General features: G+C 51.5%; 11 protein-coding genes across 11 annotated transcripts; 8 read left to right on the forward strand and 3 right to left on the reverse strand.

Moving 5' to 3' along the window:
* Positions 1-149: 149 nt before the first annotated feature.
* On the reverse strand, positions 150-1,537 carry PtrM4_141460 (uncharacterized protein; the record flags this gene model as incomplete). Its single annotated transcript, XM_066109511.1, has 6 exons — positions 150-250; positions 306-777; positions 826-946; positions 1,000-1,056; positions 1,115-1,266; positions 1,466-1,537. 6 exons carry the CDS (start codon positions 1,535-1,537, stop codon positions 150-152), a joined length of 975 nt encoding a protein of 324 aa, XP_065960433.1.
* Positions 1,538-2,282: 745 nt separating this feature from the next.
* PtrM4_141470 (membrane protein) lies at positions 2,283-3,007 on the reverse strand (the record flags this gene model as incomplete). Its single annotated transcript, XM_066109512.1, has 4 exons — positions 2,283-2,744; positions 2,792-2,851; positions 2,903-2,926; positions 2,975-3,007. The coding sequence occupies 4 exons, from the start codon at positions 3,005-3,007 to the stop codon at positions 2,283-2,285; spliced, it is 579 nt and encodes a 192-aa protein (XP_065960434.1).
* A 670-nt stretch (positions 3,008-3,677) lies between these two features.
* On the forward strand, positions 3,678-3,950 carry PtrM4_141480 (RPB7, DNA-directed RNA polymerase, subunit E'; the record flags this gene model as incomplete). The annotated part of the gene is made up of 1 exon (XM_066109513.1): positions 3,678-3,950. One exon carries the CDS (start codon positions 3,678-3,680, stop codon positions 3,948-3,950), a length of 273 nt encoding a protein of 90 aa, XP_065960435.1.
* A 162-nt stretch (positions 3,951-4,112) lies between these two features.
* Positions 4,113-4,350, forward strand: PtrM4_141490 (RPB7, DNA-directed RNA polymerase, subunit E'; the record flags this gene model as incomplete). Its single annotated transcript, XM_001937843.2, has 2 exons — positions 4,113-4,271; positions 4,324-4,350. 2 exons carry the CDS (start codon positions 4,113-4,115, stop codon positions 4,348-4,350), a joined length of 186 nt encoding a protein of 61 aa, XP_001937878.2.
* Positions 4,351-4,976: 626 nt separating this feature from the next.
* Positions 4,977-7,761, forward strand: PtrM4_141500 (DAP2, Dipeptidyl aminopeptidase-acylaminoacyl-peptidase; the record flags this gene model as incomplete). Its single annotated transcript, XM_066109514.1, has 2 exons — positions 4,977-7,599; positions 7,661-7,761. The coding sequence occupies 2 exons, from the start codon at positions 4,977-4,979 to the stop codon at positions 7,759-7,761; spliced, it is 2,724 nt and encodes a 907-aa protein (XP_065960436.1).
* A 929-nt stretch (positions 7,762-8,690) lies between these two features.
* On the forward strand, positions 8,691-9,614 carry PtrM4_141510 (uncharacterized protein; the record flags this gene model as incomplete). The annotated part of the gene is made up of 2 exons (XM_066109515.1): positions 8,691-8,692; positions 8,957-9,614. Coding segments are annotated over 2 exons (660 nt in total).
* A 1,110-nt stretch (positions 9,615-10,724) lies between these two features.
* On the forward strand, positions 10,725-13,456 carry PtrM4_141520 (uncharacterized protein; the record flags this gene model as incomplete). Its single annotated transcript, XM_066109516.1, has 2 exons — positions 10,725-11,805; positions 13,260-13,456. 2 exons carry the CDS (start codon positions 10,725-10,727, stop codon positions 13,454-13,456), a joined length of 1,278 nt encoding a protein of 425 aa, XP_065960438.1.
* Positions 13,457-14,519: 1,063 nt separating this feature from the next.
* On the forward strand, positions 14,520-16,326 carry PtrM4_141530 (Pneumo-att-G domain containing protein; the record flags this gene model as incomplete). The annotated part of the gene is made up of 2 exons (XM_001937839.2): positions 14,520-14,657; positions 14,710-16,326. The coding sequence occupies 2 exons, from the start codon at positions 14,520-14,522 to the stop codon at positions 16,324-16,326; spliced, it is 1,755 nt and encodes a 584-aa protein (XP_001937874.2).
* Positions 16,327-17,466: 1,140 nt separating this feature from the next.
* PtrM4_141540 (bromodomain associated domain containing protein) lies at positions 17,467-19,567 on the reverse strand (the record flags this gene model as incomplete). Its single annotated transcript, XM_001937837.2, has 4 exons — positions 17,467-17,623; positions 17,674-17,992; positions 18,843-19,022; positions 19,072-19,567. 4 exons carry the CDS (start codon positions 19,565-19,567, stop codon positions 17,467-17,469), a joined length of 1,152 nt encoding a protein of 383 aa, XP_001937872.2.
* A 303-nt stretch (positions 19,568-19,870) lies between these two features.
* PtrM4_141550 (uncharacterized protein) lies at positions 19,871-21,538 on the forward strand (the record flags this gene model as incomplete). Its single annotated transcript, XM_066109517.1, has 2 exons — positions 19,871-21,160; positions 21,353-21,538. The coding sequence occupies 2 exons, from the start codon at positions 19,871-19,873 to the stop codon at positions 21,536-21,538; spliced, it is 1,476 nt and encodes a 491-aa protein (XP_065960439.1).
* A 1,120-nt stretch (positions 21,539-22,658) lies between these two features.
* PtrM4_141560 (uncharacterized protein) lies at positions 22,659-23,150 on the forward strand (the record flags this gene model as incomplete). The annotated part of the gene is made up of 1 exon (XM_066109518.1): positions 22,659-23,150. The coding sequence occupies one exon, from the start codon at positions 22,659-22,661 to the stop codon at positions 23,148-23,150; it is 492 nt and encodes a 163-aa protein (XP_065960440.1).
* Between the last annotated feature and the right edge of the window lie 123 nt (positions 23,151-23,273).

Below are 23,273 nucleotides of genomic sequence, written 5' to 3' on the forward strand. Positions count from 1 at the left end.
GCAGAGGCGGTGACGAGCACACGCTCAAAAGCCGATGCAGTGAGCAGCAAACGCAGCAGATGAAGGTGCGTGTCTGCTCTGGAGGTGGTACAGTGTAAAGGTCCAACGGAAGGACGGTCAGGGGGGAAAGTGCAGAGACGAACAAACGCTCAAGGTAGAAGTGGGGGCAAGGAAAAAAATGTGCGTTCATCGCGACATGAAAAGAAAAAACAGAAAAACGAACTAAAGAACACATACCATTCTCCCATGGCTGTTCGAATACCGTTAGCTTATTGTATACCTTCAGGATATGTCATTAGACTTACAGCAACCAGTGAAAGGAGCAATGTACTGCAGAGGAGCGGCCTCAGAGGCGGTAGCGGCCACAATGATGGTGTACTTCATGGCGTCGTTCTCCTCAAGAGTCTTGACGAGCTGGGCAACGGTGGATCGCTTCTGACCGACGGCAACGTAGATGCAGTAAAGCTTCTTCTTCTCATCAGTTCCACGATTCCAGCGGTTCTGGTTCAGCATAGCATCAAGGGCGACGGCGGTCTTTCCAGTCTGACGGTCACCAATGATCAACTCACGCTGACCACGTCCAATGGGTACCATGGCGTCGACGGACTTGAGACCAGTCTGCACGGGCTCCTTGACGGACTGGCGGGGCAGAATACCGGGGGCCTTGAGCTGAGCACGACGGCGCTCGGTGGTCTTGAGGGGACCCTTTCCATCGATGGGGTTACCGAGAGCGTCAACAACACGTCCGAGAAGAGCCTCGCCGACGGGAACATCGACCTGTTGCAATTAGCGTGGGTTGTCGCTTCCAAGTCTAATTTGACATACAATCTCTCCGGTACGCTTGACAGTCTCGCCCTCCTTGACCAAACGGTCGGAACCAAATAGCACGACACCGACCTGGCCGGCTTCCAAGTTCATGCACATGCCCTTGACACCGGAGGCGAACCTGTGGGTTGTTAGTGTCCGCGGGGAAATAGTGGTATTGTAGACTTGGCGTACTCGACAAGCTCCTCAGCCTGGACATTGTTCATGCCGTGGACACGGGCGATACCGTCACTGTTCCCCAGTCAGTTCCCTGCTCAATTGCGATTTCTGCAATGGCGATATGGCGTACCCGACGGAAAGCACACGTCCGGTCTCGGAGAGGCTGGTCTCCTCCTGGACACCACGGATTCGCTGCTCCAAGATGGAGGAAACCTCGGTGGGGGTGGCCTTAGCATCGGAGGCGTAGGATCGGATGGCGCTGGTGAATGTGGGAGCGCGGGTCTGTAGGCGGGCCAATGCTGTCAGTACTGCTTCGTAATGGAGGGGAGCTCGTTGCTGCTCTCGCCCCCAGCGCAGCCCTCGCAGCTGCATCGAAAAAGCTCCATTGCGGCGCCAATGGCATCGAAAATCGGTTCTACGAGCTGCGGGCAATGGCTGGACGGGCGGCGAGCGCAATTGCAGGCGGTTGCGATGGACTTACCGAAGCAATCCTGCTGGTGGCAGAGATTGCAGCAACCCGGCGGCTCGACTGGCGAATGGCTCTTGAGAACATGGCTGCGGCTGCTCAAGAGGCTATTGTGGTAGCTCTGCAACCAATTGAGATTGATGCAGGTATGGAAGAGGGGAGATGGTGATGGAGTGGAGGATGGTAGCTCTACAGTGATGAGAAAGTCCTGCGGTCCGGGAGGAAAGCGCGGACCTTGGCGACTGCCCTAATCCTAAAAAAGCCTCCACACAACCGAGCTATAACAACTGTACAACGGCGGCAAAGGCGACAAGTGAACCTTCTCGACAAGATTATCGCTTCGTATTTGTATCAATTCCTGGTCTCGAGTCTATTGATGTTTTTTCGGAGGCTGGCAACCATTATTCACTGACTATGCCTTGTACGCAAGTAGAGACAAGCTTGGTTGCGACTATACAGATGTAGTCAAAGCGAACAACAGTTTAATTCCTTCGAGCATTTGAGAGATGATTACAGTCAAAGCTTACAATCGCCGCGTAAATTAGTTACAGCCTTTCATCATGCTTGGACACAGACAAAAATCGAGTATAACAACGTTCTAGATTGGTATCCTACTGAATTATTTGCAGCCTTTGGACTTGCAAAACTAATACCCCCCAAACAGCATATGACGCCACATACACCATGCTCCGAAGCAATGTTGACTTCTCTTGCGGTATTCATACAGCACATGTACATTGCTCAACAGAGCCCCTCTGCTGCATCTGATTACCCTGGGCTAGCATAACCCCCACTTCCATCTGCGCAATCTCTGTGTGTCCCGGGTCCGTGCTCATTTCGCAGATCCATTCGCACCCTTCTCCTTGCTTTTCTTGAACTTTTGAATCTCCAGTTCAACAGCCTGGTCAATCCGGCGTTTCAGTTCGGGACGGTAGCCGAGCGAGAAGAGTACCTCAAACCAGACGAAGAATGGCGCGAGGAAGATTGCCTGCACGAGGTTGTCGAGAAGCGCGGGTGCTCTTCCTTCAAACTTTCCATGCCCAATGAATTGCGCGATCCAGCATGCGATGTTGACCGCGCCGGCCCATGAGTTTGCCGTTGCGCCATACGTAGACGTGAGGTGGTTTGCATATGCGGTGCCGCCTACGAGAATGGGAGCAAGCATTGCGCCTGCGACGGGTTCCATCAGGATATACAGCGTCGAGTATATAACAGCTCCGGCGGTGCCGACGTTGAAGGGGAGATTAGGGACTGAGAGCCATGACGGTAGAGGTACGGCGGGAGTGTTGGTGAGCTATCACATGTCAGAATACATGGCATGATGGCGTGTGGGATCCTCACAAGCAGAAACGACGTCAACAGAATGGGAGGGACGCAGAGCATGTGTATCCCAACGTTGACCTACAAGGTTGCGCGTTAGCTAACATGTGAATACATGACAACGAGACCTACTTTATTATGGTGGTATGCTCCATACTACCTTCCAGTCAGCTAGGTACAGACATCGGCTGAAGGATGACGTACGAAGACAAGTTGTTTCTCTAGATTCAGAGACATGATGACGGATCGGGGACTTGGGCGCGGATCAAGGGGTGGGATGGGCGTCAAAGGACTAAATCATGTCTTGTCTTCTTCTCGTGTCGAAGGCGGACGGGGTTGAAGAGCTTCAAGGAGTTGATAAGACCAAGGCGCTGGCCGTGGGAGCCCGAGGAAGTGCGGATGCAGGGTGGACGGTATCACGACATGGGTGTGGGGGTGCAAGCTGGCAGGTGGGAGTTGCGGTAGTGTCACTGCTCGCCCTTAGCGAGTTTCCGTTTTCCGCCCCGAGAGAGCTGCCTACCTTCATCCAAGTAGCTGCCATTGTTCCCCACCACCCGACTACGCGAAACCGTCAGTATTTTCCGACTATTACGAGGCGCGCATATTTACTGCGAGCTGTGCGCATGGGCTGCTGGATATAATACTCTATTAGGCCTGGGTTGCTGGCGGAAGGCGCGTCTCGCCGAAGCACACGCGTGAACTCCAGTGCCTTTCACTGTCGACTCGTTCCCTGGGCGGCCAGTCAGAATAAAGACAATAAAGTTGCATAATACCACGGAAGGACGTTTCCCTGCGACAACCTTCTGCAGCTATCTCACCTCAACCGTGCATCTTCGCCTGCTTCTCATAACAAAGCCGCACGCATCTATTCTTCTCCACCCTTCAAGCCAGTCGCATAACGCGCAGCATGTTTTTCCTCAAAGAGCTTGAGAAGACAATCCAGCTGCATCCATCATACTTTGGGCCTCTTATCCGCCAGCACATCCACCGGGAGCTGCTGCAGAAAGAGGAGGGTTCGAGCACTGGCAAGTACACCATCGTGTGTATCCTGGACTCGTTCGACATCAGCGATGGCAAGGTTATGCCTGGCACTGGCTCTGCCGAATATGTGGTACACTATAAGGCGGTTGTATGGCGGCCCTACAAGGGCGAGGTGGTATGTAGAAAATACCCGTCGTGACGCCTGATACCATAGCTAACCATGTCAAGATGGATGGCATCGTCACCTCTGTATTGCGCACTGGTTTCTTCGTGGATTGCGGCTCCTTACAGGCCTTTGTGGGTCGCAGTGTAAGCCTTGCTATATTTGCATTTACTCATCATTTTGCTAATAAAGCAACAGATGATTCCTGCCGAGATCAAGTTCGACGCAAACGCGACGCCCCCGCAGTGGACCGACGATGGCGAACAAGTTATCGAGAAGGGAACAAACATTCGCATTAAGATCAAGGGTCTGAGGTCTGAGGTGGACAAGATGTATGCTGTTGGGACGATGAAAGAGGTAAGAGAGACCATAGTTGGTCCTCCTGATGCCGGCTAATCACTGCTTTTAGGATTATCTTGGTCCGCTGCCGTCATAGTAAAATCACCGCAGGCGAAGAGGAAGCCAACCGGCAAAAGCGCTGCGCCAGTGGAACAATCTACCGATCCAGTCAATAAGACTACAACCCAACATGTTCGCACGACGATCCTTCTGACAGGCTTCATCATGATTTCAGGAGAATAGTTTGGAAAGTTCAGCCTAATCTTGGCCGTATTGTTATTAAGTTGGGGTGGTGGCATTGCCCAGAAATCAAGATTCAGTTCATACAAGCGAAACAGACGTTTAGACTGCTTGATTGCATACTGCGCAAGAAACATGTCAGACATGCCAAAACTTGGCAGACGCTTAAATCATGCTATTCCAGGGATTTCCCGAATTAGACTTGAATAGAAACCCTTCTCGAGAATCCTTTGTGCTGCAACTTGATGATCCCCTTGTGTCAAAGAATGGCTTGGACGTTTCAACCAACACCAGTCCTCAAACCTCCGCATTAACTCCGCAACTAACTTAGTACCGCCGGTCATCACTACCCCCAGCCGCGCTTGTCCGCAGCCCCGACTTAACTTCACGGGTATCGCGGTATTCTGTCGCAATATCTTGAAGCGCTTTTCCCTAAAATGTTATGATTACACTGGCGATCCCTCAACTTTGTTAGATCTTGCAATGCCGCGACAACGCGCCCCCAAAGAGGAGGAAGCGGAGCTTCTAACTAAACAAGAGCGATCTGCGCGCTCCTCAGAAGACGCCTCCGACACCTCTATATCCTCCATCTCGACCACGTCCTTAGTTCTCGAGCACATCAACGACCCGGCAATCAACGGCACATCGCGGTCGAGGCGCGGAGAAAAGTACACAGATGAAGATGACGAGGCGCAAGAAGCTTTCGATGTCGAGGGTGGACGATACAAGTCTCCGATTTCTGTAGACAAGAAGACAAGAAGGTGGCTATGGATCGTTGGCATAGCATGTGTGACAGGATGGGCACTTGCGCTGGTCTTCTTCTTGATGAGCGGCAGCTACAAACACGTGTCGACTCGGCCACACGACCCCTTGGCCAGCTCTACAAAAGGGTCGGGAAAGAAAATCACAATGGACGACGTCTTTGGTGGCCGATTCTATGCCCGAGAGCAGAGCCTCAAATGGATCGCAGGACCCAATGGCGAGGATGGCCTGTTGCTCGAAAGGGACGCAGGCAACGCAGAGTACCTGGTAGTTGAGGATATCAGGAACAAGGGCGACGGGGATTCCTCTGCAAAAAAGACCAAGCTCATGCAGAAGAGCGGCTTCAATGTAAACGGATATTTCGTCCGACCCGTCGAAGTTTGGCCAAGCAAAGACTTTAAAAAGGTGCTCGTCCAGTCGGACTTTGAGAAGAATTGGCGACATTCCGGTACCGGAAAGTACTGGATCTTCGACGTCGCTACCCAGACCGGTGAGCCTCTGGACCCCGAAAACCAAGATGGCAGAGTTCAATTGGCGTCCCTGTCGCCCCAATCGGATGCCGTCGTATTCACGAGGAACAATAACATGTACCTCCGGAAGCTGGACTCCAAGGAAGTCATCCAAATCACGCGCGACGGTGGTTCGGAGCTATTCTATGGTATACCTGATTGGGTTTACGAAGAGGAAGTCTTCCAAACAAACAGCGCGACATGGTGGTCAGAGGATGGCAAGTATATTGCCTTCCTTCGCACTGACGAGTCTACTGTTCCGACTTACCCTGTTCAATACTTTGTATCCCGCCCAAGCGGGGATAAGCCCAAAGCTGGCGAAGAAAATTACCCCGAGGTTCGCAACATCAAGTACCCCAAGGCTGGCGCGCCCAATCCTATAGTGACACTTCAGTTCTACGATGTGGAGAAGGCCGAAGTGTTCAGTGTCGAGATTGAAGACGACTTCAGGGACAACAACCGTCTAATTACCGAGATTGTCTGGGCTGGCAAGACCAAGCAGGTACTTGTCCGCGAGACCAACCGTGAAAGCGACATCCTGAAAGTTGTGTTGATGGATGTTGAAAAGCGCACTGGAAAGACGGTTAGGACTGAGAACGTTGCAGAACTGGACGGAGGTTGGTTTGAGGTCTCGCAAAAGACCACATTTGTGCCTGCTGATCCTGCCAATGGCCGCAAGGATGATGGTTACATCGATACTATCATCCACGAGGGATACGACCACATTGGATACTTTACGCCGTTAGACAACGATAAGCCCATCGTACTAAGTCAAGGCGAGTGGGAAGTTGTCGATGCACCTTCTCGTGTCGATTTGAAGAACAACATTGTCTACTACATTTCGACTGCGAAGAGCTCAATGGAACGACATGCATACTCAGTCTTCCTGAACGGTACAGGAACAAGCGAGGTCGTGGAGAACAGTGGCTCGGGTTACTACGGAGCATCCTTTTCAGCTGGTGGCTCGTACGCCTTGATCACCTACCAAGGTCCGGGCATTCCATGGCAGAAGATCATCAGCACACCATCCAGCAAGGACAAGTTCGAAAAGGTACTGGAGGAGAACAAAGCCCTCGATCGCTTCGTGCGAGAACGCGAGATGCCCATTCTCAACTACCAAACCATAGAGGTCGACGGCTTCAAACTCAACGTCCTTGAGCGTCGCCCACCACACTTTAACGAGAAGAAGAAGTACCCCGTTTTATTCTACCAATACAGTGGACCGGGCTCTCAAGAAGTGAACAAAAAGTTCCACGTCGATTTCCAAGCATATATCGCCGCCAACCTCGAATACATCGTCGTCACCGTAGACGGACGAGGCACCGGCTTCCTCGGGCGCAAGCTCCGCTGCATCACACGCGGTAACATCGGCTACTACGAAGCACACGACCAAATCGCCGCCGCCAAGATCTGGGCCAGCAAAAAGTACGTAGACGCCGACCGCCTCGCCATCTGGGGCTGGAGCTACGGCGGCTTCAACACGCTCAAAACTCTTGAGCAGGACGCCGGCCAAACGTTCAAGTACGGCATGGCTGTCGCACCCGTCACAGACTGGCGCTACTACGACTCCATCTACACCGAACGCTACATGCACACGCCTCAGAACAACGCCGCAGGCTACAACAACTCGACCATTACCGACGTCGCCTCGCTCGCCAAGAACACCCGCTTCCTCCTCATGCACGGTGTCGCCGACGATAACGTACACATGCAGAACACGCTTACGCTGCTCGACCGCCTTGATCTCGCAGGTGTTGAGAATTACGATGTTCACGTGTTTCCGGACTCTGATCATAGCATCTACTTCCATAATGCTAACAGGATTGTTTATGATAGTAAGTCTTCCTTTCTCCCTTCCTCGTAAAGTGTGTACGCGGTAGCTAACTGGTTTTGCAGAGCTGAGGTGGTGGCTTATCAATGCTTTCAATGGTGAGTGGGCGAAGATCAAGACTGCGGAGCCCAAGGCGCAGGTTGACGCGAGGATGGAGAGACGGTAGATTTAGTTGTTGTTTGTGTGGTTGTTGTGGTAGCGTGTGTATAGCTTTTTGATGGGCGCAATGGGATTTTAGAGCATCTTCTGCTCAGACAAACGTCTTTTTACTGGAGAATTAAGCATGTTTTTATCTCGCGTTATCCATCCATGAGCTGGCATGTCTGTCTATCTGCCTGTTTGCACCCATCACCATCTCGCTTGTCTGCAGTGCCCTTCACTCCGTTTGCTTGCGCACGCACTCACTCACTCGCCAGTTCAACTTCAGGGTATATGTCATGTAGTTCAACAATTCCTCATAAAGAGTCACACATTCCCATTAAACACTGGATGCGTATTGTAGGTGAACTGCATTAATACCGTTGTGAAAAGAATGTTAGTGATAGTCTATTGGTTCGAATTCCCTGACGGTTGAACTCCCATATTGTGGTGTTGCTATTGTAACTCTTTTTTTTTGTCTTTTTTTCTCACAAAAAAGGGTTGTTGTTGTTGTTGTTTTAGCTAGAGGATATGAGACGGGATAGAGGGTTAGGAAAGCGATAGAAGGATGTAAGAGGTATTGTAGACTACATAATCTTACGAAGAGCTCTTCTTCTTAGGTTCTAGTAATCTTACGCGTAGATGAATGTTTGTCATGATTTCAATGTTGGAGTTGTCTGGGTGCTCCTTGATTTGTAAGGTTGGAATGCTCGTATGGCGGGTATCTAGTGTAAATTAAACCCGTCTCCCCCACTTTTGAAGCTATATGAACGTGGTAAACATGACACCACTTTACACATATATACTAACCAACGACAACATCAAGTGACGCGCACATCCTAGACACTATGTTTTTCAAGATGAATTTCGAACCGAGTGATTTGGCTATTTGCGAAACGTGCGGAACGCAGTTTGACGTTCCGCTTGACCAGCATCCGGAGTCCTGCCGTATTTGCGATGTAGGTGACGTCATATCCTCTTGTGTGTAGACTGGGTGTACTGGATTGGAAGCATGGTCTAGCTGGTACTCTGGAAGATGTGGTATATTCAAAGTTTGCGAGGAGGATATCGGTATGTATCTTAATCTCATAATGAAAGTTATTTCAACTAACATATCCACCAGATATCAGGGCCGTAGTTAGCAACAACAACAACAACCCCCTACATTCAAACCAACCAACACAAAAACAAAAACAAAAAAACTAACAAACCCCCCCCTCCAGGACCCCCGCCAATACGTCCCCGCCACAGGCCAAACCTGGACCTCCCTCCACCGCAGCCAAGCCCTCCAAAAAAACAACTTCGAAACCGACCCCTCCAACCCAAACATCCACTACATCACCACCGCGCCCCTCTCCCCCTCGGAACTGCCCCCCCGGTCTCGCAGACACCTCCTCCACCCGCAAACAACTCGGCATTGGCCAACGCGCCATCCTGCTCCAAACCTCCGGCGGCAACGTCCTCTGGGACTGCGTGGCCTTCCTCAACCCAGACACGATATCCTTCATCAACTCCAAAGGCGGGATAAAAGCCATTGTGATTAGTCATCCACATTTCTATACTACACATTTAGAATGGGCGGGTGTATTCAAGTGTCCGGTGTATATGGCGGGTGTGGATCAAGAGTGGCTTAATCGTGCTGATAAAGACGGGATGAGAAAGTTTTTTGGTGCCGCCGGTGGAGAGACGCAGATTGGGGAGGTGGGTAGGGAGGTTAGTGTAGTTGTTTGTGGGGGGCATTTTGAGGGGAGTAGTGTGTTGTTTTGGAAGAAGGAGAAGAAGTTGTTTATTGCGGATACGTTTATGAGTGTGCCGGTATGGTTGTCTCTACCTACCTTTCCTTTCTCTGTATCCAGTCTTGCTGGAGGCAGTGTGGGCTAACGATACTTAACAGTCCGGTTTCAAAAACGCCAAACATATCCCCGATACGACATCTTACACCTTCATGTGGGCGTATCCAAACATGATTCCGCTGACGCCAAAAGCCATCTTGGGAATTTGGAAGGCGATAAAAGGGCTCGACTTTGATAGTACGTATGGTGGGTTTCCGGGCCAGAATCTGATTCGGCCAGATTTGAAGGCGCAGGTGTTGGAGAGTATGAAGATTTTCCTCAGGAGGGGTGGGCATGAGGGGGCGGAGGTTTATGGGGAGAGTGTTTAGTCTGGGTGGGACTGTGAGTGGGGTGGATGGGTTTTGGTGTGGGGGCGGGGGCGGAAATGGTCAGATTGAGGTTTGGGAGGGGGCGGAGATGGAGAGTGTAGGCCTGGTAGTGGTGGTATATTAGATCGAGTAGGACAGATACATTGAATGATTCGGCTGTGCACTTGGTTCAGTCAAATGCTGTTGGCGACTTCTGAATGAACCGTTGTAATCCTGCACACAAACATCCACTTGATCAAAACACTAACATCACTACATCACTACATCACTACATCACTACATCACTACATCACTACATCACTACATCACTACATCACTACATCACTACATCACTACATCACTACATCACTACACCACTACAACGTATCCAGAACCCAAGTCCAACACACATTAACCCATATACAAAAATACCTCGAAATAGATAACCAGCAAATCAGGATTGCTGACGTTTGCCTAGTCGGGGTTTACTAATGAGGCTCAGCGACTGCGCACATGCAAGGGGGCAGCGCCGGCAGAGGAACACCATCGTTCCTGTATACCCCATCCGATCTGAGGCCACGGAATCCGAACTAGCTCATGGAAATGGTGTTCTTTCTCCTCTTCCGGTCAGGGAAAGTTGCACGTGTGCTCAGCCCCCACGGGGTTTATCGTTCTTTGTCTACCAAAAATACCCTCAAGCTAGTATTCCCCGCCTTCATTGCTGTCTGTGCATCAATACATCATGATGTGGACAAAGGATGATGAAAAAGGACGGCTCTTCTCGAGGTGCGGTCTGCACCTACTTGTTCATATACACATATTAACGACGTTTTATATTCTACTAAAGCGCTATGGAGCATGCGGCCGAGGACTACTACGATATGCCGATTGAGTTGTTGCCGTCTGCGAACTTTGCGGGTCGGCCTATGAGTGATATTAGTATGCTGGATGGATTGTGGACTATGATTGTTTCGTCTTCTTCAGGAGAAGACGGGGCGGATGAGGAGGAACTGCAAACCCAATCGAGGCCGTCGCAAACGCAAGAGTCGCCAAAGACACAAAAGGTCACTATCGTATCACAAATTGGCGACAATGTCGATATGGATCGTCCGCGATTACGGAAAAAGGCACAAACAGCTCCTCCAGGCGGATTCGATACATCAACAGTACCACCCCCTAAGCCGAGACGAGCCATTAGTACAAGACTAGGCTATTCGAATACGGTCAAAAGGAGACAGCCCAAACCATATGACGAGATTAAAGGCTCTCTGACTGCGAGGTCAATAGAAAGTGACATGAGGACGGGCCCACAGAAACCATTACCAGCACTACCAGCATACGACGACGACGCGATATCTCCCAGGACCACGCGGCCCCCCGGTTCCTTCTCCTCGAAAGCACGAGTGCAGGAAACGTTGAAACAGAAGCAGCTTGGGACATTGGATACTGCCTTGGCAGATTACGACTTCAGGAGACTGCCTACCTCACCAGGCTCAATGCTTGCCACACCACGAGAGTTGTACGCAATACCTGAGCAGGTTGCGACAAGTAGTAGCTTGGATAGTCCTCGCGCGGCACGTTCGTGGCGGAACTCGGCAAGACAACTCTCGCCCAAGACAGGCTCGACGCGATCAAACGTACGAGTGGCTGACACGTTAAAGCAAAAGCACAATACTGGAGAGGTTGACGCGGCTGGACAAGGCAGGATCTACTTGCCCGGCACGATCATTCTAGCACAGCACCCGGCTAAGCTTCGCAGAGACTCTGTCGCAACCCTTGATCCATTCGCGTTTGATACCAAATTAGAGTCACCGGGAAGACGAACGTCGGAGCTGGTGGGGTTGGACGGCATTGCCATGTTTTTCGATGGGTTTGGTGTTGTCGCGGAGGTGACAGAGATGACCCTGGACAGGTACTGGCTTCGAGAAGGCTGTGAGCCAACCGATGGTGTTGTCGACGACTTTGATGCCGACGCGCGCAACTCAATTGTATCATTATTATTATTATTATATTTCCATTAGAGTCCTGTATCAGTCGGTGACTATGTAGGACTTTGGCTAAGCCGTTCTATGTATGTTGTTCAATATGGAGTTTCTATAGGTCTTGTACAATTTGGAGGATAGTTGCGTAGTCCAATTTCCGAGCTAGTCTTCCGTTGGCGCGGGTGCTAAAGAGCAGTGTGGTGAACAGAAAGAGATGTAACAGCGAGCTCTTTGCGAAAAGAAATATTGTTTGTAGTTTTATACAGTGTCTGTCTGTTGTTTTGTGTAGGCGTCTGTATATAGGGATCTACAAGAGAGAGAATAGATCTATACATCTAGTGCCTGGTCGATGTTTTGCTCGTGCGTGTGCTAGTGAAAGCAGGTGCTGGAGCGGTTCGGTATATGGGGTCGGTATATCGAGTCGGTTTAGGGCGTTCGGTAGAGAGGGTATTTGGTGTAGGCGTCTGTATATAGGGATCTACAAGAGAGAGAATAGATCTATACAGCTATTGCCTAGTCGATGTTTTTGGGCGTTTTGGTGTAGGCGTCTGTATACAGGGATCTATTATAACCTAACAATAATAGACCTATACAGCTATTGCCTAGTCGATGTTTTGCTCGTGCGTGTGCTAGTGAAAGCAGGTGCTAGAGCGGTTCGGTATATGGGGTCGGTATATCGAGTCGGTTTAGGGCGTTCGGTGGAGAGGGCGTTTTTGGTGTAGGCGTCTGTATATAGGGATCTACAAGAGAGAGAATAGATCTATACAGCTATTGCCTGGTCGATGTTTTGCTCGTGCGTGTGCTAGTGAAAGCAGGTGCTAGAGCGGTTCGGTATATGGGGTCGGTATATCGAGTCGGTTTAGGGCGTTCGGTGGAGAGGGTATTTGGTGTAGGCGTCTGTATATAGGGATCTACAAGAGAGATAATAGATCTATACATCTAGTGCCTGGTCGGTGTTTTGCTCGTGCGTGTGCTGGTGACAGCAGGTGCTGGAGCGGTTCGGTATATGGGGTCGGTATATCGAGTTGGTTTAGGGCGTTCGGGTATAGGTAGCATCTAGATATATAGGCCTATTACTTTGCAGCAATAGAGATATATACCTAAGGAAGAGCCGTTGCTCTGTCGGTTTCGTAGAGGGTGCCTTCGATCGAACATCTAAAATCAGTTGGCGCACGGGCCATTTGCAGAGATTTCTCTCAACTAAGGCCAGGTAACAACTCTGTCAAAGTTGCAGCGGCCAGCGCGCCCGCCACAACGCCTGCACGCAAAAGCAGACGTTGGAAACTGATTCTAGGAAGGCATTTCAATGGAATTGAGATGAAAAAAGGGTAATCCAGGACCTTTTTGTCATCTCGAAAAGTTGGTGTTCGATGAACTCAATTGTATCGAATATACAAGAAACAGGGTCAACGAGCCAAAGAGTGGCTCATAGTGACCGGGGCTCAAAGTTTTCCTTGTCGTCAGCGTCATCTGCCGCTTCTGTGCCTCCACCAGAGAAGCGCAAGCGGAGCAGGCTGAGGGACCTGCTGTCACCAGGCCTTCCTGGCTCAGCCTTCCTCAAGGCCCCTGCAAGCTGGGGACAGCAGACGGAGAAAGCGTGAGCTACGGGGTGGAAACAGTAGAAATGATAGATTAAATAAAACTTTACGAAATGAGCGTCGTAACGCGATTCAGGCGCGAGTGCGCGGGCGATTGGCGGTGGGGTTTGACAGGGTGCATATCGCGATGTGATGCATCCTGATCAGGTACATCATAAGCCGCGGACATGGTGGTGCCAAGGTACGATTGCACAAAGTCAGGGACGATCAGAGAGCCTGGACTCATCGTTTTCAGAGCCGGTTAACCAGTACGAGGGCACAGAGGACGATCCGCCGTTTCCGCGATTGGCCGTGGCCTGTGAAATGACGACGTTTTGCTGGCGCGGTGACATTGGCGTCGGGAACAAGAGGGCTGCCACTGACAGCAAAAAGGGCCAAATGCGACGGGATGCATAAGCCTAGCACTCACGATAGGGTAGACCCCAGGGCCGCCCAACCAGGACTTGTTGCTTGTGTCGAGCCGACTCAGCAAAGACGAAAAGTGAGGCGACGAATCCCAATATCTTCCGTCCCGTGCTGGCCAATGAAGGCGCGCACTCGGGGCTTGGATCGCCAGCGAGGGTTGCCCTTCTCAGTCGTACTTGGCATCTCTTCACCCACCGCTCAGCGCGGGCCGCATTCGTAAGACGGCCTCTGACACGAGCCAGCGCATCGCTCGTCCCCCAGTTCTCAGGTGGTGCTAAAAGCACATCCTCCCCTTCCAAGCTTCCTCTCCACACCCTCACTTATTGATCGCCTCGTCATTGCCAAACACGCCCATTCGCATCGCCCTCACCACCAAACGTCCACAACATACAGCTGTAAGACGGCCTCTCCAGCACCGACACCTATTTTTTTTCCTTCTGCGCATCGTTGCTGATCACCGTCATCGCGCAGTTTGCTTCTTACCTCTCACAAACTATTGCTCCAAACTCAACTCAATTCAACCAAACCAAACCAAACCAAACCAAACCACTCCCACTGCCCCTCCGACGTCATGGCTTCGACTCTTAATAGTAGTAGCAGTAGTAGTAGTAGTAACAATACCTACCTCGGCTTCCTTGAGCAGGCCAAGCACAACTTCTGGATGACCAACAGCCACCTCTCAGAGGAGCAGCGAAATCAGCTCTGGTTCCAGACGGCCTGCCAGCCGACGCAGCCCTCGATGGCCCACCAGGTACCACGGTCCATGACGTTTGACCCGTCAAGCATGATGCAGCTCCCAGTATGGAACTAGTTTTGGTCTGCTCTGCCATCTTTGATCTAACACCCAGCAGACCTCTGGCTTCGCCTCCATGGACCGCACTCGCTCGGCCCCCGTCATGAACCGCTCAGATTCGGCAATGACCTCGACTACCCCGTACTCCGACTGGCAGTCAATGGCCCAGGAGCCGACACCCGACTACACGCTCTACTCGCATGCTCCCATGCGCAGACAGTCAACCCTCCAATCGCTCCCAGAGACGACTTGCCCTATCAACGGCAGCGTCGCCGAGTACAGCGTTGATGACTTTGTCAACAGCATTGTGCCAGATAACTCATCTACCCACCCCATCCCCCAGCATGCTCAACAGTTGCAACTGACACCACAGTGGAGTGCATCCGATGTCTCCTCGCCCAGCACGCCGTCAACTGCTCTGATGACGCCTGTTACTCAATCTAGTAACATGAGCCGTCAGGGTAGTTACAACCCCCAGTTCTTTGATAACGTTTCCATGTTGCGTGTTCCGTCCAATTCTTCATGTATGCTTCCCATCCTCTCAGAGGATGAGACTTTTCCTTATTCCTTTTCCGTCGATCATAAATCCACCAGCGAGTCCGCTGGTGCGTCTCATTTTCTCAACTTCACTGGCTCCTCCAGTGAAGGTTTCCTTTCTTCTGCTTCATCTGTTCCCGCAAGTGCGCACGCACTTGCCTCTTCCGACAACGATCTGTCGTACCTGGCGGAGGATATGCGGAGGTCGACATCAGCTACATCCAGCGAGGGCTACTCGAGCGAGGCCTCTGCGTCTGGCTCGACGTACTCTCGTCAATCGCAACGCGAGCGCGAAATCATCGCACAAGCTGCGTCTCGCAAGATTGCCCCCAAAGCGATCGACTGCAATAATGAGACTGCGTCCCCGTCATCAGATGCTCAGATGACTCGGATAAGGTCAGAGGATGGCTCCTCTAAAACCGTCGGTGTTCTGTCCAAAACACCCTATGTGCGCCCTCAGCACCCAAAGATCAAGTGCAACTACTGCAACGAGAGACCCGATGGGTTCCGCGGTACGCATGAGCTCGATCGCCACATTGCACGTGCCCATGCCTCGCGCCGCAAGGGCTACATCTGCATCGACTCGTCAGCAGACCAAAAGTTCCTCGCCAACTGTAAGCACTGCCGTAACAAGAAGGTATATGGCGCCTACTACAACGCTGCCGCCCATCTCCGCCGCGCTCACTTCCACCCCCGCAAGCGCGGCAGGAAGGGCAAGAACGACGAGAAGCGCGGTGGCATCGGTGGCGGAGACCACCCCCCGATGGAGTACCTCAAGCAAAACTGGATTAAAGAGGTGGAAGTCGATAACAAGCCCACACCAGAGTCGCCAGAAAGCAACTCGGACAACGACGCTGCTGATGTTTCAGACGCCGCTTTCAACCAGCCTTCTTACCCCGTCGACACCACTGCTGCTGCCACGACCGTCTACCCCGCGTCGCAACAGCCCTTGCCATCAATGCCAATGATGAACCAAGCCCCTCTTGACTCATCATCGCAGTTCATGGACTTTGGTATGAGTATGCAACCTGAACCCATGGTCTTTGACAACACTGCTTTCTTCGACCCCAGTCTCGGCAACGTTGTCGCACCCGCCGATATGAGTAATTTCCAATTCGACGCGTACATGGGTGCTTGATCCGGTCTGACCAGGTTGAGTTTTCCATATACCGTCGTCTTTACTTTTTTCGCTTCGCTTTCATCATCTCTTTTTTGATCTTCACGTCCTTTTTTTTCAACTATTTATTTTCTTGGACGCTTAAGACGCCTTGTTGGGCTGGCTTACGAGATGTTTGTACGTACACACATGTTTGGGCTTTGGATTCGGCGTTCAAGATGATACGTGACCACCAACTCTTGACTTGACTCTCTATGGGAGTAGTAAAGGTTGTGGTAGGTCTGCATCGTGGTGTTATTATCATTTTTTGTATTTTCTTTCCTGGCAGCTACGCAACGCAACGTAACTCAATGCCCTTGTTTCTTGTTTTGTTTTCTTTTTCGGGTGCGATCAATTTATGAGAAACGCATGGTGCGGCCCTCTTGTACTGCCGCTGCTACGGTACTGGGTGGTTATTGTTTTTTTTTGCGAGAGCGAGAGCGAGAGAGAGAGAGAGAGGGAGAGCAACTTGATGTTACCGGCTCGCTTGGATTTTCACAATCACTTGCACCGGTCATCGCTCTTTGGTATAGCTGTTGGTAGGAAGGGATATGGCGAAATGAGAATAAGAATAAGAATAAGAATTTACTTCAATGTTTTGAGTTGTTGCATGTGATGGTGACTATTGGCTTCTACTCTTTGAAGAGTAACGTGAGGGGTGTTGATGAACATGTGGGTGTCGTGGTATGTCCTGAGTATATCTTTGCCGGTGTTGTTCATATTGTCTAGTTCTTCTGCCTACTTGCCTATTCGCTTGACACTGGTCATTCCTCGATCAAGTTTGTCTTTATACCCATTCCGTTCTCGTATCCAAAGTTCTTCGCTCTTATCAAGATATAGGACGTCTTTCCACCAACAGTCTGCAGAATTAGTCTGTTATTGCCTGTTGAGGAGGTTACACCTGTATAGTGTTAGGGTATCTCTTTAAAGAGGTAGGCCTAGATACCTATTTGCAATAGAACGTGCAAAAGACGGTATTGAAAAGATGAGCACTAACCACTATTGTATGATTGCTATCAGATTTATGTATCCAAGATTCCTCCCTCAAGTATTTAATATATCAAAACACATCTTATCTCTTCTCCAGACCTCCCAATCTACATCATCCTCGCACCACCCAACCTAATAGCTAGAATTGGGATAATTACCACCACCCTGCCCCTCATTATCCACCGGGTTCGCCGGTCCACCAGTCTGTCCCAACGCACCTCCAGCCTGTGTCGCCTCCCCCTTCTCCGCTTTAATCGCTTCCCTCGCCTCAGCCTGCTCAGCCTTTTTCCTATTCACACGTTAGCACAACGCACAGATACCCCCAAAATGCAAACTCACCTATCCAAATCCGACGCCAAATCCGGTTGTTCTCCACCACCACCCATACCCTTGCCCCCTTTAGCCACCGCATCCGCTACCCTACCTTCACCAGGCGCCGCCATCTGCTGCCCATCCAACTCCTTGTGACGGCCTACATCTTCATGGGTGAGGCCTTTTGCTTCTTCACCGGCAGGGGCGCCGTGGACGCCTTTTCCCTCTTCGAACTTTGCATTTTGGAGTCCTTGGGCGTCGGTCGCTTGCTTGGTTGGGAGGCGCTGGTCAACAGTGGCGGCATTGTCCGAGGCGTTGAAGCTAGTTTCTTTGCGCTCCTGGGGGTCTTTGGAGGCGGGGTTGCCGGGGGTGGTGTAGGCTGTGGATTGGGTGGGTTGGGAGGGTTGGGATGAGGAGAGGGCGGACATTGTGGTGTTGTTGCGTTGGGGGAGGAGTGGTAGGTTATAGTAGAGCGTTTGCTTAGATGGATTGTTCTTATTTTCGTAGCTTTCGATATTAGATGTTGGGATATAAATGTGAATTGCTGTGTGTATGTTGAGAATTGGTTGAGTTTGAAGCTTGGGAGGATTATTGTTTTGGTTGTTCTACAATACCTATGACGTATGAGGGGCCCCGTCATTCATTTCTTGCCCCACTTACTGCACCCGTGCCGTCATATGAGTACGTGAGAAAACGAATACACGGGCCGCGTTCTTAGTCTTTGTTAGTAGTAATCGATGGGTGCGTTGGGAGCTAAGTGCGCTATCGGCCTGTAAAGTTGGCTTGCTGAACCCTGAGTTAGTGAGGCCGAAGACATAGCTCATATGTTTGTGTCTGGGTCTGGGTCGTACTATGGGCAATTGTACATGGTTTGTCGTAATTGATTTTCGATATCTGGTAGTTACCATATCGCGGATGCGCGATCTCGTGGTGTAGTACCCGATATGGTATGTACCGTATGAGGATGAGCATAGCTTGCAATCCTCCATGTGCGTCCCACTGCGTACAATGCAAATCCGAATTCCCCTGTCCCCAAAAGATTCTCGACCTGAGAAACTGGGTAGTCCATAACGCCTCGAAATGATTCAAACCCCAACGCCTACGCTATGCATGCAAATCGACCCAGGGATGCTACTCCATTTCCATCGCCACGTCTGCTGAAGGCTCTCTCGCCTCGACATGATGTGTGGGCTCACGGCTTTCCCGTTCTGATTCGGCTGCTTTGGCGGCTCTTTCGCGGGTTTTACGACACCACTCTTCTATGGACTCGGCGGCTCCTCCTTCAATCTTGATGGTCTTGGGCTCAGCTGGTACTCCCAATACCGTGCCTTGGAATCTTGATTCGACGCCCGTTTTACTGTGTTTCTTCATCAAGGCTGGGGCGGAGTTAGTAAACGAATAATGTCAAGACACGCCGAGCCATACTGTTCAAATAATCCTCCATCTCTTCCTGATCAAGCTGCTCTGTCGGATTTGTCGGTACCGGCTTGTAGACACCTGCTATCCGCCTGATTTCCTTGTTTTGCTCGCCCTTGACCCATTCTATGAATTCGGTCACATCTGCCGTGTCCTCGGCGTCGCGCCGCGCTGCCTCATTCTCGCGAGCGCCTGTTTCGGCGTTATACTCTTCAAGAGGCTTCCGCAAAATCTCCTTCCAAAGCTCCTCTCCTGCCGTCATGGTTGGCACAAGGAGGGCGCAATCCTGCATTGCCATGCGCACATCGGTAATGTCCGGAGTGAGGTCGTTGTGATTCGAATAGGCATTATAGGCTGTGCGCTCTGCCAGGACAGAAAGATAGCGCGCGGTCAGGTCTACAATGGTATCGACGGCTGAAGGCTTTCCGTATTGGAAGCCCGTCGCGCGCAGAATATGGAGGACGGCGGGCCGTAGCAGGCTGAGGAATAGGTCGTTTTCAGACATGCTCGCGCGTTGGAGTCGAGTGCGATGCAGCGGTGCACGGGGTGAATTGGTGTTATGGCGGGACCAGTGGGCGCATTGTCGTCACGGTACGCGCATGGAGAAGTGTCGAGAAAGTAAAGGTACGCGGTTCAGAAGCTTTGGCCCTTCATCATTCCGGGTGTTGCCAAGGCCAAACCCCATGCCATTGTCACCAACCGCGACTTGCTTGCTCACAATCACTCATCCTCGCAAATGTCGCGCCCGCCGGCGTGTAAATCAGAATTCGGTCGATAAATCGCTGCACTTCTGCTTATATCGCCCAGTATGAAGCTCAAACTCAAGACCAGCGCCGCCCCAAGCGATGCGCCTCAAGAGGCTCCCCCATCGAATGCGCCCACGCCCGTTACCGCGAAGCCAGGCGGCCTCAAAATCAAACTCAAACCAGTAGCACCCCCATCCGGCGAGGCGACAGACAGCCAGAATGGTGACACAACCAAAGTTAAGCGCAAATACACCAAGAAGCCCAAAATCGATGAAAGCGGCAACGTCATTCCCCCAGGAAAGCCTGGACCAAAGAAAAGAGTCCGGGAAGAGGGTGATGATGTCGATTCACCCGCCGCCAAGCGCAAGCCAAAGCCCACTGCGAAGAGCCTCGCTATGGCCAATGACAGCGACGAGGACGACTTCACTGCTATCGAACAAGCACCCCCTCAACCCAAACTTCACAACCGCACCCAATCTATCAAGTTATCTATCAAGCCGAAGGGTGGTCTGAATGCACCACAGCGCACTAGTACTGCTATTCTCAAGGTCAAGGGCGCAGGAAAGCCTCCGGTTAGACCATATGGTGTCGGCTATGACAGCGAGGCGGAAGAGGCAGAAGTCGACCCGGCCATTGAGTCCCAATTCGTCTTGCGAATGAAACCAGGCCCCGACTGCGATTTACTGCGAAAGTCCATCGAGGAGAAGACTATCGGCAAGAGTGTATCACAGGGGGGCCCTGGTGTCCACTTCCGGTTCTTCGATCGCGAGGGTCGCCGCGCTATGCTCACCATACAAAACCGCATATATGCCGCCACTATGGTCGAACTACCCGCCGTCATCGAATCGTTGAAGAGTTGGAACAAAAAGGACTGGGTCAAGACCGCCGACGTCTGTCAAATGCTCCTAGTCTTGGACGAAGTTAAGAACGAGGAGGAAGCAAAAAAGTACCCTCTCCCATCATACATCTCCCCTGACACCCACCGGTTCCCTCATGGTCTCACACCGCCTATGAAGTGGGCCCGTAAGCGACGTTTCCGACCTCGCAAATCATACATTGATGTCGAGCGAGCCGAAGCACAAATGAACCGATTGTTGGCCGAGGACGAAAATGCTCATGCAACCAAGTTTGAAATGGTGGATAGTGAAGCCGAGAGCTCTGAAGAGTCAAGCTCCGAAGAGGAGGTCGATGACGAGGAGATGGTGGATGCTCCCCAAGTCGAAGAGATGGACGCCGACGCTCTCGAACAGATGCTTGCCGAGGGGCTCATGGACGACGAAGTCGAGTTGCAAGGCGACAACGATCAGATCAATGCATTGCTGAATGGTTCCAACAACATTGAAGTTGAACAAGTTGGTACTCCTACCACTGCTCACGATGTGGCCATGCATGTGCTCAGTCAGAATGGCAATGCGGTTGTGGAAACCGAGACCGCAGCTTCCACACCGGCAGCCGCGACATCTGCAGACGACAACGATGACGACGACGATGATGCTGATTCCGACGACGACGTGGATGAAGTGGATGAGGCTGCCGCTGCTGAGGAACAGCGCCAAGAGCAGCTCAGGACTGAAATTGCGGAACTAGAAAAGGCCATCCAGCAGAGCACCGAGCAGCGCGACAGGCAGACCAACACTCTCTTCAAGAAACGTGTGCAGACACAGATTGATAAGCAGAAGAACGATTTGGCCATCAAGCGTAAGCAGCTAAATGAGGAGGCTGATGAGTAACGAGGGTTTGCTTTTGCTCTGTCACCGGACAAGAGTTTGGTGTTTGAAAGAATGTATTTACACATCCTTCACATTGCATTGTTATGGCGTTCAAGATCAAAGCATTTTCATGGCGTTACTCGGAATAGGCCGACAATTGCATGTAGCCACTACTTGAATCCAATCACTATTACATTTGTCTGAATACTCCATGGAATGTGACATGTCCCAAGAGCGCCTTACAGTTCTGACACCGCATGTATAGCCGGGTTTACTTTGGGTACCGATCAAGCCAGCCTCACTAGCGAGATCACGTGATCCATGGACCCTGCCAAGACGTTCTGCTTCACGGACACTCCTTATTACATATTCTTTGTTGCCCCGCAAACCTCACCAGCATCACCTCAATCGACATCCGCTTGCTGTGACCCACGTGAATAAACTGACGAGAACGCGCATTGCTAACTGATCAGACATTTACAGAGAACGCCGAGATGGTGCCGTTTGGACCGCCCCCGTACACGCGGGAGCAGGTCGCTACAATGACCTCACCCGAGGAGCGTCGGCGCGCTGTAGCCGAACTGCAAGGCATGTACTACAATACGAGTTTTGCGCATAGAGACTGATATGAGAACTGTAGAGTACATCAAGATGTACGAGGAGGGTAGTGCGGCACAGCGCAGCGCCGGCGCTGGAGACCATGGCACTGGCCGTGGTTCTGGCACCGGTGCGCGAGGCGGCTTCATTCCTCGAGGTCTCCGTGGTGGTCGAGGTGGCTACGTTCCTTGTATTTCTCGTGGTGGCCGAGGTGGCTACGGTGGTCCTCGTCATCATCCATATCAGCATCCAGCACCCACGTTCCAGAAGCGGGCATCGACGCAGCTCTTGACCAACAACAATGCGCCAGGGGGAGTCCAGCAGCCAACCAACGTTCCGTCATGGAAGAACGACATCACGCCCAAGGGCCTTTGTTCCAAGTTCACTAGCACAGGTATTTTGACGAAATGACACTTTCAGCACTTTTCCTTCTTCTTGTGCGTTGCTGACATTTGCAGGTGTATGCAGTGGCGTATGCTCATATATCCACGATACCAACAAGCTGGCTGCTTGCAAGGCTTTGCTGTACAAGGGTCACTGTAACATGGGCCCGCGGTGCTCACTATCTCACGACTTCTCACCGCACAATGTGCCAACCTGCGACTATTTCCAACACGGAATGTGCACCAACGAGAGCTGCCGCTTTGCTCATGTTCGCATCAACGATGCTGCACCCAACTGCGAGGCTTTTGGTACATTGGGTTATTGCGAGAAGGGAGACACCTGCCCAGGACTGCACGCACACGAGTGTCCCACTTTCGCCAACACCGGTGAATGTCGGTTCGGCGACAGATGCCGCCATGGACATGTTCGTCGCGCTGCTCGCATGAGGAACACCACTCGTCTCTCCTCTCCGGTCCAGTCACCCTCTCCAGCCACTCCCGTCACTCCCGTCACCTCTGATGCACGTGAAGAGAAACTGGACACCGCCAATGGCTCTCTCAACACCAGCGAGGAATCCCTCGAGTCAATTGTGGTCGAACAGGAGCCGAAACAGTTCACCCAGCAGGACGACTACATCTCACTCGACGGGTAGTTGCCGATATCCACAGGCGGTGAGTCTTCCTCTCTGATTCTAACATGGTCCTTCTCTAACACGTCTCCTTCCAAGCATTACTTTTGCCAGCATCCATTTTGGTAGGTTTTCGACTTCATGACC

The sequence above is a fragment of the Pyrenophora tritici-repentis genome, chromosome 8, assembly GCF_003171515.1.
Source record: "Pyrenophora tritici-repentis strain M4 chromosome 8, whole genome shotgun sequence".
NCBI classification, from domain to species: Eukaryota; Fungi; Ascomycota; class Dothideomycetes; order Pleosporales; family Pleosporaceae; genus Pyrenophora; species Pyrenophora tritici-repentis.